Source organism: Anarhichas minor, unplaced genomic scaffold (assembly GCF_050575085.1).
Source record: "Anarhichas minor isolate MPS153535 unplaced genomic scaffold, ASM5057508v1 ptg000003l, whole genome shotgun sequence".
Taxonomy (NCBI): Eukaryota; Metazoa; Chordata; class Actinopteri; order Perciformes; family Anarhichadidae; genus Anarhichas; species Anarhichas minor.
Window position 1 is genome coordinate 16,510,895 of NW_027466449.1, and position 13,434 is coordinate 16,524,328.

The window sequence follows — 13,434 nt, forward strand, 5'->3', positions numbered from 1 at the left end:
CAGCAGACGATGACACAAGACCGAGCTTCAGTTTAGGAATGAGCAGCCGGTAATAAGTTGAAGGGATTTCCTCTGGGAGATGCTCCCTTTGCAGATTTTGCATTTGCTGATAAACATCTGGGGTCATGTGTCAGTGGAAACAGCAGCTACAGTTCCAGCTCCGGAGAAATACAAGCTCACACACCAGTATCGTAGTCAAGACCACCTAAAACCGAAAAAGACTTTGAGGGGTTGAGACCAAGTCGAAGACCAAGAAACCAAAACAAAGCCTATAGGTCACTAAAATTACACTAAAATGCAAAACTATCTCAAACAAGCAATTTGCTCCATTGTTTTGTCTTGACTCTGTTTATCCGTCTTAAACCAGGTTATTGTGTTTGACATATTTACTAATATTTGACATTCTGCATGGACCTGTAGCGTATTGCATATACTGCTTTACATTTGATTGTATTTTTGCTGTGACTCAAAGGCAGCTAAGTTACCTCAACAGCACCTTTACTTTAAAGATGTTTTATAGTACAACAGCATTACCGTCAGTGTGCTTCAGCTTCAGTTCACTTAAGATACAGTATATAAGTACACTCATAAGACATAGTGGAGATATGGGAAATGGGACAATGATAACCTATGTGAAGCTTGAGAAAGAGCTCCCAAACACTAAGCAGATGGTATTTAATATCTATGTGTACCAGTGTTTTTAGAAAAGTGTGTATTATACAGTAATCACAACTACAAAACACCTAAAACCCTAAAAACTAACTAACCCTAACTACTACAGTTTTTGCACAAGACTAAACATTAATTAAAAATCTTTGTAAATATGTTTTGGTGTATGATATTGTACGTGTGTTTTATAGTAAGATACTGTAAATGCTATGTACTAAACATAGCTAATACACTAAATATTACTGCACCATTCACATTTTGCAAGTACTGGTATAAAAGTCCAGATTTATCGGGGCTTATCAAATGTTGCGTCATCGCAGAAGAGTAGTGCCCACCGTCTGGTTCTCCCTCAGGTAAACACTGTTTGCTCTGTCAGCACTTTCCCTGTTAGCACCGTTAGCTGTGAGCCGCAGTCCCTGTGTCGCCATGTTGAGAACCATAGAGAGGCAATCGAGATGATCCTAATCTCATATCTTGCACATGTAAACATTAACAGTTTGATGGTTGACTAGTTATTGATAACAAAGATTCTCTATTACAATCGAATGCATGTCGAGGGTATGACGCCCACTGAATACATGTTTCTGCTGCTGGTCCCCTCCGTGCGTTAACGCTCGGTTCATAGACTTTAAGCTTTTCCCAGCTCAAGGAAAGTTTTACAAATATAAAACCTCCATGTATCAGAAATTCATAATAATAGTTTCATGATTCTTGCTCATCACTTACTATTTTAAAGTAAATTTGGTATTGTTTAAAATGTAAAGAATTATTGTAACCACTGAATTAGAGAAGAAAAGGCATACAAGAAATACATAAAATCAAATCCTGTATGGTAGTACAGTAGCAGTAGCAGTTAACAGTAAATTGCTGCATTTTATATATAATAATAACGCTAGTCAGTTACTGTAAATGACATGTAACCTCTGCACTATACTGCAAATGACAGTTACTGTAAAGATGTTGTATTGTAGTTTTATTGTGTATTTTGTGGTATTTAACTGTAAAAATAACAGCAAAGGCTAACTGTGGAAAGCTCTGACATGAAGATTATTTTAAAACAAAAATAAGCTATTTCCTTTCTTTTTGTACATTCAATTGCTTTGTCCCGGCATGTCTGTTTTTATACAGTGTTTTGTCATAGTGTTTAAAGTGGGATTGAATAAAGAACTCTCGGCTCTTTTCTAACGACAGCACATTGTGGATTATTATTCAATGCAAACATGGCCTGAGATCTGTGTTTTGTTGTTTGACACGCGTGAAATTTAAATCCTGATCCATAAAATGCATCAGCAGGAGGTAAAAAACAAAAGAGCTTTTGTGGGAGTTTTCAGTCAGTTCATAGGTATTTTGACAAGTAAAAATGAATTTGAACTTACTCTGAATTGTCAATTTTAATTAGTAAATGCAGATATCTGCAAATGGTAAAAATCTAGTTTTGTATCCTTGATTCCAGCATACTTAAAAAAACAAAAACATTACATTACTAGGTGGTTAAATGTATTTCTAAAGAGCTTAACAAGAGCTGCGATGATGTAAAATGTGAAGGTGACTGATTGGTTGATGAATTAAATCCCAGCTGTCTTTGGGCGGGGCCACATCCTGTGTGTCTTCAGCTGCTCGGAGAACAGAACCAACTGGAAGCTGCTCATTCATTCATCTCCAGCCATCTCTAGCTTCTACTACACCAAGTTAGTGACTAGCAGCTAGCTAGCTAGTCATTCGGCTGGCTTACCAACCACAATGGCCCACTTGAAGCATCAAAAGTGTCCGTCTAAAGTGTGAAACTCTCCGCCTGCGTTGTGTGAATCAGACGATCATCCTCATCATCAGTGGTGCGTCGCAGGACGTCGTGGCTTTGCAAAGAGGTAACAAAAAAAAAAACAGGAGTTAGCTAGTTTGGCTAGCTAATATCAGAGTAACGTCAACTGCAATAAAATATACCTCATCAGATATTTAACGTTGGGAGGACGCTGTCGCCGGAGTCTCGTGGACTTTAAACGATACACCGGAAACATTAGCTGACAATGACGGACAGCGTTAGCATCGGCTAGCAGCTAGCTAGCGACCGTAGCTAGCTGTGGCTAATTTTGTGTGGTGCTGATGCTGAGCTAGCTAATGCTAATGCTAACGGTGAAAGAGGAGCATCCCAACCAGTGTTTTTTAAAAGCTTGTCTAACTAAGACTAAATACTTTATTAATAAAACAGCAGTTGGAGAGTAGTCGCCATACTTGAGGATTGCATTGTGTGTAGGTTTACATATCCCCCAAATTATGGTAATAACTTAAATCTGAATGAAAATATTAATATGTTTGACATCACAAAGTAGGATGAGCTTAATATCAGGGCAGTAGTGTAATGCTATCCAGTTAATCTACTAAAATACAGCTTAAAAATACCATAAATCATCACCACTGTCCCAATAAATACTAATATTGCTTGGCTTTGTATACGATTGCTTTGTATTGTATGACACATAACTACAAAAGTAATCACAAAAGTATATATATGGCATGGCTTTGTGTATTACTGTGTTGTACAGATGTTCTTGTTGTTTTGTCCACGTCTTCTGCATGCTAATACTGAGTCGCATCCAGGTAGTGGAAGTTATGTCAGGGTCTCTGGAGACTCGTGATGGGTAAAGCTTTTTTACCCATACGTGTATTTGCTAGGATTATCACTAAGAAGTATATCATACCCCAATTCTTTTTTTTAATTAGCCGTAAATCACTGGTTTTGTGTGTGTTTTCTGAAGGACCATGTGGTGGGCCTGGCCGTTCCTGCCTGCTCTGGTGCTTCTCTCAGAGCTCTCGGTGGTGAGAGTCCAGACCGCGCCGTGCCAGACCTGCCGAAAACTCACAGAGAGTTTCATTACGGTACTGCAGTTGGGCCGATGTGCCGTCACATTCGTGCTCGTGTTCTTTCAGTATAACCCGAGTCTTGAAAAGTTCCCTGTTTTTTTAGGGCTTGGAGAGAACAGCCACCAAGAACTTTGGGGGAGGAAACACTGCCTGGGAAGAAGAGAAGCTGGCTAAGTATGCGAGCAGGTGAGAGAAAGTTTAAGTTTGAGTCACACGTACACTTTATTGAGTTACTTGATATATGGGGATTGTGGAGTCAGTCAATACTTGACTTGGTATCAGTGTTGGAAATACCCGGAGGCAATCGGGGGGTAATATATAACAACACACACACTTGTGTGTCGTCCTTTGTCTTCTCCGTACATTTGCATTTAAATGATATTTTGTAATATGTATCATAATATAACATAAGATGATCTATTTCTAATGTTAGAGTCCGCTGAGGGGAGTGAATCCTCTCAGTGGACCACAGCGAGGCTCCTTCTCTTCTTTGGGGCTGAGACAGCATCTGTTCTGTTACTCTGCTTCTGTCTCACATCTCTAGTCGCTGCTCTCTTGTTTCAGTGAGACTCGGCTCCTGGAGATCGTAGAAGCTGCTTGTGAGAAAGCAGATTTTGATTGTAACCAGCTGCTGGAGCAGATAGAGGACCAAGTGGAGACATGGTGGTTCCACAGGTAAACGAGATATGTGTATTATGTTGTGTGATTTTGGTGAATCGGAGAGAGGAAAGTGTTTTGTTGGGATGTAATACCATGCCCCTGTTTTAACTTTATGACCGATGTGTGTGTCCTGCAGGCAGCAGGAGGCACCGGACCTGTTTGAGTGGCTGTGCATAGAGCAGCTGAGAGTCTGCTGTCTACCTGGGCGCTTTGGACCTGACTGCAAAGGTGTGAAAAACATTAAGCAGAAGCTTCCTGATATCAGTGTAGAAAACCTCACCAAACCTTATTTATCCTTGAGTGTTCATAAAGATGTAAAAAAAATCCCCATGCTTTAGTTTTTAAAAGTCCCAGAGTACCACTAATATCATATTTATCAAACACAGAGTGTCCCTCGAGCCCCGGCGGTGTGTGTGGAGGTCTGGGCCGCTGCGAGGGGGAGGGGACTCGCCTCGGAGACGGAGAGTGTGTCTGTGATCCTGGATACTCGGGCCGTCTGTGCCAGAGCTGTGCTGATGGCTACTACAGAGAGAAGAGCTCCAACGCCAGCATAGGAGCCTGTGCAGGTGCCTGAGATTCAGACCACTGTTACAAACCTCCACATGTATTTAAGTCTGTTTGAGGTCATCTTGAACTGACTCCTCTCCTCTCACTCTTTGTAGCTTGCTACCACTCGTGTAAGAAATGCGCGGGGCCGCAGGACTACAAATGCCTCGACTGCAAACCCGGCTGGATCCTTCATGACAACAAGTGCGTGGGTGAGTTTGGCTTCAGAGGTCATGTGGAAACATTTCGTCGACTCTTTCTGCCAGTTGTCTGAGTATCGAGTGTTGTTTGACTGCCCTTGTGTGTCTCTTAGATATTGACGAGTGCGGTACAGAGCTAGCTCGTTGTCCCTCTAACACCTTCTGTCACAACACAGAAGGATCGTATGAATGCAGAGGTACGTTCTCTCGTGTAGTAGCTGTGGTCAGCGTTCTTTATTATACCAAATGAAATCATGCAAGTACGCCTCCATAAATGTTCTGCAGCTGGCTTGTTTTTCGAAGTTATAATAAAACACTAGGTTTTCTTTATCTATAAAATGCCAGAAAGTAGAGAGAAATGCCTGTTATATGTTATTGCCTGTTATTTACCACAGCATGAGCTAAAACAATTAGCCATTTTATTGCTATAAATAACAAAAGAAAGGTCTAGTTGTGTTGTTGTAATCTTCATCACATGCAGTTTCTGTGGGAATGGAAACATTTTCCACTGCGTGACAAATTCAGTTATTCCTACAATATCGCGCTTATTGCCCAGTTTAGCGCGTAATGTTGACCACGGTGCTTTTGTCGTGTCCAGGCTGTGACCAGGCGTGTGTGGGCTGCATGGGTAGTGGTCCTGCCCGCTGTAAGAAATGTTCACGCGGCTACAAACTGAGAGGAGCGAAGTGTCTGGGTAAGTATTTACTCTACTTCTGTGCCACTCCTCTGCACCTTTCCTTTTCCCTGATTTCCTTAAACTGAAGTTTTTTTTATTTTGCCTCCTCGCACAGATGTAAATGAATGTAGTGATCGTGCGATAGCGTGCCCAGGACTCAATGAGGCCTGTATCAATGAGGAGGGCTCCTTCCACTGTGACTGTGCTGACGGGTTCATCAGAAGAGATAGCATCTGTGTTGAGAATAAGCCTCCTGGTAAGCAGAGCATAGAAAGAGAATTATAACACGTATATTGTTGCTCGTCAGATCTGATGGCTAACTTTCTTTTCCTCTTCCTCAGTAGGCCCAGAGAAGGGTCTGTTTGACGACATGACGGACGACGAAGTCCTCGTACTGCAGCAGATGTTCTTTGGCGTCGTAATCTGCGCCATAGCTACGCTCGCCGCTAAGGGCGACATGGTTTTCACGGCCATTTTCATCGGAGGCGTTGCTGCTATGGCCGGATACTGGCTGACGGAAAAGGGAGACTACATGCTGGATGGATTTCTGAAGGGACGCTAGACTGTCTGGAGCCTCGGTTTGAGAAAGGAACACCAGCCACTTAAGGTGAATGAGACTCAACGAGGGGGGGGGGGGGGCAGGAAACCATCCCTGCAATGCTAGACATTCAGGGAGTTACTTGAAAGGGCTCGGGGTTAATTTATGTTCATGAGTAGGAGAACGCGGGAGGAGAGTGAGAACTTGAAGGCTATGAAGCCGTGAATCCTGAAGAGGAATAACGAAGCAAAACTGCACTGACGTAAAGGAACTGAACTTAATCCCCTGCCTCCACTTTGTTGGGAGCGAGGGGTGACATGAAGACCACTACTGATTGTTAAAATCTATTATGCATTTGGATGTCTCATCTGGCCTCGATGTTGAAATGATGTCGTTTTCTTCCACACAATCAAAACCTCCTGTCATCACGTCCATCATGTTTCTCATTATCTCGATGCTGTGAAGCAGAAGCTTTCCCACAGACTGAAGGCTACACCGGTTTGGGTTGTGGATCTCCCGATTCCTGCAGTGGTGGCGGGTGGTTCACCCCCCCGAAAAGAAAGCTCATTGAAACTCTGGGATATTTCCTTAACGAGCCACTGGTTATTTATGTTCACAGAATGACTTTTTACCTCCTTACGTACTGAATGATTATTTTTAGTAATAATGCATGAAAATAGGATTTTAAATAATGGGTACAACTACACCTTATATATTTATTTATTGACTTACTTTGGCATGGAAGACTTCAACAGCTGTGTTGGATCACCAGCACTACTGCTGTGAGGGGATTTGCTTATTGTGCTTAAATACCAGCTGTGATCTGGATGATTAAAGCCGTTTTCTGTTGCCTTTTAATTTATTTTGAAAGCAATATTTATTGGGAAAGATATTTATCATATTTTGCTCTTGACATTTCCCTTTGTGTGTATTTTCAATGTATTTTTTTTTGTCAATTCAACCGTTATTCTAGCAGATAAAGTAGCGCCATGTTAGAAAGCCACCGAAGCATCACTTCGTACTCCCAACCATCTACTTTGTCTTCTTTAGTTTTTTCCTCGTGTGGAAAGTTCTCCACAGTCGTCATTCGTTATAAACGTTTGCTTTACAATAAAACGTCTGTCACTCATGTTTTATATTTGAATTTTGTATTGATTTGTCCAGTTTCCTTTTCTCTTCACATAAAGAGAAAGGAAAACATTTGAGCTTGTTGAAAATGATTTTCTACAGTTTAATGATGCATCGTAAATCATAGGACAGGAAGGAAATCAGTGACTGGGAGAAACTCTTGAAGGATTTTACACATCAGAGTCTGTTTGCAGGTCTTTTGGAGCACTACTCCACACGTGGAAATAGTTGTATTAAGTATTTTATGACTACATCAAAAGTTGTTTGAGGCTGAAGACTACAAGTTTGAAAATGAACATATATCTGAGGATGTTGAGTTAGAAGGAAGTGAGTTCACTAGACCTCTGTAGTCCGCTCCTCATCTCTGCTTGAGGCTAGCAGCTCAAGGCTACGCTCTAATCTCAAACAGAACTGTTGATGGTCAGGTTGCATTGTGGGTAATGTAGGCACCAGGTTTTGATGATGAAGAAAAAAGGCACAAAATAAAAATGACTATCTCTGGTTCTGCTGCATCGATTTTGATACTTAACAACAAAAGAACAGTCAATTGGTGTAATACTAATATATAAATACTCACGGATTCACTGTATTGAAACCCACAGCAGTGATTAAAACAACCCTTATAATGTAAGATAGGAGATAAATCACCATTCTTGTATATCCAGAGGGATGCTGGACGGTTTCATCTGGTTCCTCCCAGTTTACAATAACATCCTCCAAACATCCCAAGTTCCCTCCGTAGCTTTCACAGCACTAATTACATGTTCTAAATGTGTTGCGTCCCAGTTTCATGTTGTCACTCATGCACGCTCCAGCGAGGCGTGAAACCGAGCTTTTGACTGTGGATGTTGAGGTTCATCCTATTTCAGTGTTCCACTCCAGTTAATGGGGTTGAGGCCCAGCAGCTCTCTCTCCTTCAGGGTCTCCTGGGAGCGCGTTAGTGCTCTGTCCCTCCAGCTCTGCTCCATTAGCTGCAAAACACACAGGAGAAGAACCTCAACCACTCCCTCCTGTAACCTGAGAGCATCCAGTTAAAACCGCATTACATGGACTCCATTGTGAGGGAGATGAACACAAAAGCGGTTGATAATGTGGGACTTCACCCTCTTGTTCTCGTCTCTGTAAGCCGTCATTGCTTTGCTGTGCTGGGTCCTCAGCTCTCTCTCACCGGACAGGGCGAGGCGGTCCACTTCCCGTAGATACTCTGCTTCCTTCGCGTTGCCGGCCAGCTGCAGCTTCAGTGCTACATGTTTCTCTTCCATCTGCCTCTTTAACTGCTCACGCGTCTCCTTCCTTGCAGGAAAGAGTTTTCTTTGTCACCAATGAACGTTAAGTTATGCAGTATGTAATGCAATCCCCCATTCAGGTGAAGTGTTTATTGCTTTACCTGTAGTCCTCTCGCTCACTGCTGGTTCCATAAAAAGGTTTTCTCCACACTTGATGATACCTGACACAGAAGTTAGGGACTTCAATCACAGCTCACCAAAGCAAAGATGGCATCAGTGAACTCTAAGTTAGTGAGATATCCGTCAGATGGGCCTCACCCGTGGTACTCTCTCCTCTGCATGAGTATTGACCTCTGGTGGTTGTGGTGGTGAACAGCTGGCGTCTCCAGACTGACGGTGCGTTTATGGACCAACGGTGGATGCAAAGGGTTCAGTCTTGGAATACTCTAGAGAGCAGATTCATGGGAGTATTTTTGTTGTTGTTTTTACCTCAAATAAACAATCTTCCTCATTACACAATAGGACAGTCAGACAATGGATGAAGTGTCATTGACTCTGCTTACCTGACAGCTCGTCCACAGCCGAGCAGAGTCCGAGATGCTGGGAAATGTCACGGGGGTGACCGCCAGGCTGCGACTCTGCCGGACAGGAAGTGTGTTGTGAGGAATCCACACTGGTGTGGAAGCTATGGAGATGGCTGCTGTGGTGATGGAGATTGAGATGAATCACAGCGCATGTTTAAGATACTAGTCGCTCTAAAAAAAAGACCCAAAAAGGAGGTGTTTTCTTACGTAGTCTCATTTTGAAGTTCAAGCCGTTTCTTCCGTTCGTCTCGGTGGAATGAAACTTTCCAAAGTGTCAAATCCTGCACGATTTAATTATCTCCTTAAAGTTGCAATTAAGATTTCTAGTCAATCATCACACAGCTACCGAATGTAAATATAGCAAATTACTGTGCCGGCACTAGTTAGACATTAACCTGTGACATGCCTGTGTGTTCACTGAGTGTTTTGCGGTGGCAACAGTTGCCTTGGGAATCAGGTCCCCCCCCCCTCCTCGTCAAAAAGAAAGCTGCTGTTTGAGTTTAAGGTCGTGCATCAGTGCGTTTAAAGAGACAGATCACTGGCCTGTGACAACAGACGAACCAGACACTGTCACAAGATGTCTCCGGGTCTTATATACACGTATAAAGACATCACTCATGAATCATTTCAACTTTTAAACCACTTTAAACATTTTATTACACATTACACATAAAAACAGTTTAAAAGGAAGAAGGAAGAATATTACTGCATAATTCTAAAGGGATTCAGGTTTGACGTATCAAGTTCATCACAATACTAAAGTAACATGTATTTATGTGATCCTCATGCTTTGTGTTTCAGATTCCAAGTGTTTCGTGGTTCTCCCACAGCCAGGCGTGGTATTTGTTCAACATGTGGTCTTCGGGTTTCACCTTTGACGTAAAAAAAAAAAAAGTGTTCAAATATGGTGTGATATGGCATTCATGGACATTACAAAACGAATGCAATCCAAAACAGACTCACCTCTCTCCACTCTCCCACGCAGAAGATCCTGTAGGAGTCGTTGCCGTACTTCCCGATACCGTACAGCTCGATGGGGTATCGCCACTCTTTACTTAGATACTCATCTACACAGGACAGAAAAAGGGGGATTGCGAGGTTTTTCTGGCTGATCATATCGCTTCATATATTGTTATTAAAACCATACAAATCTGCACTGGCGACATATTAACGCTGTAATTACGTCACGTGTTAAAGACGAGCACGTTCACCTGAGAAGCGTACGAGTGTTTTGGCTCTCAGCTCATACAGGCCGAGTGGCTTCATTAGGTCAGAGAGGGGCTTCCAGTCGGCCTCGCGGGTCACCTCTGCAGACGGGTAACGCTCAAAGAACTGCCACAGCACCGGGATGGCCATCTTGCCTGCATTGTTGAAAATGCCAGACTTGAGTGCCGTTTGGTACAACGCTGTTGCAACGCAAAGTGTGTGTGTATGGATCTCACTTACCGCTGGTCTTGTTCAGGAAGATGGTGGCCACCAGGAGCCTCCAGGCGTCGTGGAAAAGGGTTTCCTGTACGAGGTTGTAGGGCGAGCGAGGCGGCGTCCACTTCCTTAAGGCCTTCCTCCTGGGTGGGCTCAGGCCTGTGTACAGACGGTGGACATGTCTCCTTAATGTTTAAGGTATGTTTTATGTCTCACATACACACGAGCTTTCTCTTTGCTTCTTGTTTTAAAAAGAGACATTTTAAACGTTACCGTCTCTGCAGAGTTTCCTGCTGAAATAAGGGCTTGTTTTCCGTTTGTCTTCCACACTCTTGGACTCTAGGCAGACAGGAAACAGTATATTTTTAAAAACACACACATCGTCATCAAGGAGATCACATGATCACACCAGTGGCAGGTAGACCCGCCCCTCCCCCCTCAGGTGCAATCACTTCACCTTAATGAGAAGCTATAGATGCTGCTTTGCTATCTTTCTGCTTTGCTTTTGACCGCAGACATGTTGTTTGTCCTGTAAGTGAATCACCTTATGTAATATTTGATTTACTTTTTTTTTTTGCATATAATTTCTGCTGAGATGTTTGATTTAATGTTTTTAATATTACCGTCTCTTTCCAGAGCGCACGCGCGCAGATTTAGACCGAAATCTACAAATAAATGAGAATAAAATAAAACTGCTCTGCGCGTCTCTCACACACACTGAGCCTAGACTTAGAATCTAATTAAAAAAATGTATTATTTAGCAGAATTATAAATGAGGAAATTAAAATATTTATGTGCATGAACCCAAACACCTCACAAATAAAGTAGAGATGAAGGTTAAGTGGCTCGGTTGGTGAATATTTAGGATACTTGGTAATTCAACTGTAAAGTGATGAGATCCAGACAACATTTTTTGGTCACATCTGAAGTTTTAAGCAACTATTGGAACATGGGAACTAAAATGGAGCAAATCAGATATATCCAGTAATAATATACATTTCTTCTTGCCTCCCTCTTTATCGAACATATCTCCGCCCCCCTTTTCTTTAATTAGGTTCTTTGTGTGACTTTGGTTTCTTTGAATTTTCATTTATTTCATGACTGGAAGTGACAAAGAAATCTGAAGGCAGCTGGGTAAAGAAAAACTGACGTGTTAAAATGTGAAATTGTAGTGATTGTGCTGCACTGTATGAGATCATTCAATGAAAGTGAGTTTTAAGAAAAAAGAGTAGATCCCGAGAAAAGTGGAGACCATGCTTACTATTCTGGGAATCCGTCACTGGCGCGCAGCTCCCACCAGCTCCCTCCTCTTCCTCTTCCTCCTCCTCATCCTGATGACTGTTGCCGTCGGCCTCCTGCTCAGAATTAGTCTCGTTGTCGCCTTTGCTGTAAACCTGCGTCTCCTCTCCGCCTCGCTCATCCTCGCCCTCGTTCTCGCTCTCAGTGGCAGGTTCAACGCTCAGCGTCGGGACAGGAGGCCTCGAGTCGGCCTCCTCGTCCTCGTGAGCGACGGGAGTGTTTTGTTGTTCACTGGAAGGAGCCAGTCTGAGCAGCTTCTCCCTCAGCTGACCCGCCCTCTGAGGAGTCTCCCGCAGTCTGACATCATCCCCTGTAGCTGAAGGTGCAGCTTGTGTGCAACTCTTTGCTTCTCCGTCTTTAGCATCACCTCCGAGGCAGGAAGAGGCTCTCTTAGATTTATTTGGAGGTGAATCCTCTGTTGTCTCTTGCTGTCCGTCTGCGCGTCTTTTCTTTCTTCTCCTGCGCTTCCCTTTGGAGGCGAGTACCTGCGAAGGGCTGACGACGTCGTCCTTGGATGCTGTGAAGTCAAAGAGCTTCATGTCTAAGCTCCCTTCTCCATCTTTTAGGAGGAAAGCATACAGGGATGCTCTGGAGCGGAACCTCTGGCCTCGGGGACTTTGCACAACCGAGAGAGAAAAAAAAAAAATCAGACACTGAATCTGCAAAAGCACTTAGTCATGATGGAAGGTACGATTACAAGAAAACAATGAGTCACCTTGTAATGTAGATGTCCATTTTGCCCGCTGTCTTGCCTGCTTTCCGCTGCCGAACCTCTCTGATCCAGCCGAGGGGCAATGTGGAAGCACGGCACGAGTCGTCATCCTCACATTTGTGACTTTGGTTGTTTGTGTCGCTGGTTTCCAGCCTGACATCGCAGCTGGTGTGCATTTTGAGAGGTGTGCTGTTGAAGCTCACTGCCTTCAAATCATTATCCAGAAGCTGACTTTTGCCTCCCACATCAGCAGCTATTCCTGGTTCTTTACCTAAAAATGTAAATCATTACATTGTTGTTATGGTCAAAGTGATGACATCCATTCGTAATGCAGTGCAACATAAAGTAGGCAAGTAAACATATCATGGATCTAACTTTACAGCAGATGTTGACATAAGCAGCAATAATATCCCAAATCCATTGTCATTGTTGTTGTTTGTGTTCATATATATTCTTCGATATATATTTATATGTACACAGTAGTGAAATGTTTATGCTTAGTTTCTCTGTTCTACTTTGTTGTCTTTAATGTCCTTGCTTTTATATTTTTCTTGTTTATTTGTATATTCTATGTATGTACGTTGAGAGCAATGTGTAAACCGAAGTCAAATTCCATGCATACATTGCCAATAAAGCTGATTGTGATTCTGATCTAACTTTACAGCAGATGTTGACATGATAAGCAGCAATTCAAATAAAGAGTGGACTAACCTCGTCCTCCTTCGTTTCTCACAGGAGTGCAGACCACAGATGATACGGTGCAGACTCGTGTGTGTGCTCCATCGATGTGTTGTTTGTTGTCTTCCCGGATATGTTCTGATGTCAACACTGGAGCCAGCGAGCCAGCAGCCGTGTCTCTGCTGCAGGAAGTAGCGAGCAGATCCGAGTCTGCGCAGTGAGAACGAATCATGAAAA

The 13,434-nt window shown here is 42.9% G+C and overlaps 2 protein-coding genes across 2 annotated transcripts; one reads left to right on the forward strand and one right to left on the reverse strand.

Moving 5' to 3' along the window:
• The first annotated feature begins 2,317 nt into the window (after positions 1 to 2,317).
• creld1b (CRELD disulfide isomerase 1b) lies at positions 2,318 to 7,282 on the forward strand. Its single transcript, XM_076092177.1, has 11 exons — positions 2,318 to 2,534; positions 3,423 to 3,543; positions 3,632 to 3,714; positions 4,093 to 4,203; positions 4,325 to 4,416; positions 4,575 to 4,754; positions 4,851 to 4,946; positions 5,048 to 5,131; positions 5,533 to 5,628; positions 5,726 to 5,866; positions 5,952 to 7,282. The coding sequence occupies exons 2-11, from the start codon at positions 3,427 to 3,429 to the stop codon at positions 6,170 to 6,172; spliced, it is 1,221 nt and encodes a 406-aa protein (XP_075948292.1). The 5' UTR covers positions 2,318 to 2,534; positions 3,423 to 3,426; the 3' UTR covers positions 6,173 to 7,282.
• A 2,365-nt stretch (positions 7,283 to 9,647) lies between these two features.
• Positions 9,648 to 13,373, reverse strand: mbd4 (methyl-CpG binding domain protein 4). Its single transcript, XM_076092188.1, has 8 exons — positions 13,231 to 13,373; positions 12,523 to 12,790; positions 11,770 to 12,422; positions 10,782 to 10,847; positions 10,533 to 10,667; positions 10,298 to 10,447; positions 10,050 to 10,153; positions 9,648 to 9,958 (listed from the first exon to the last, which is right to left on the reverse strand). The coding sequence occupies exons 2-8, from the start codon at positions 12,693 to 12,695 to the stop codon at positions 9,884 to 9,886; spliced, it is 1,356 nt and encodes a 451-aa protein (XP_075948303.1). The 5' UTR covers positions 12,696 to 12,790; positions 13,231 to 13,373; the 3' UTR covers positions 9,648 to 9,883.
• Positions 13,374 to 13,434: the final 61 nt, after the last annotated feature.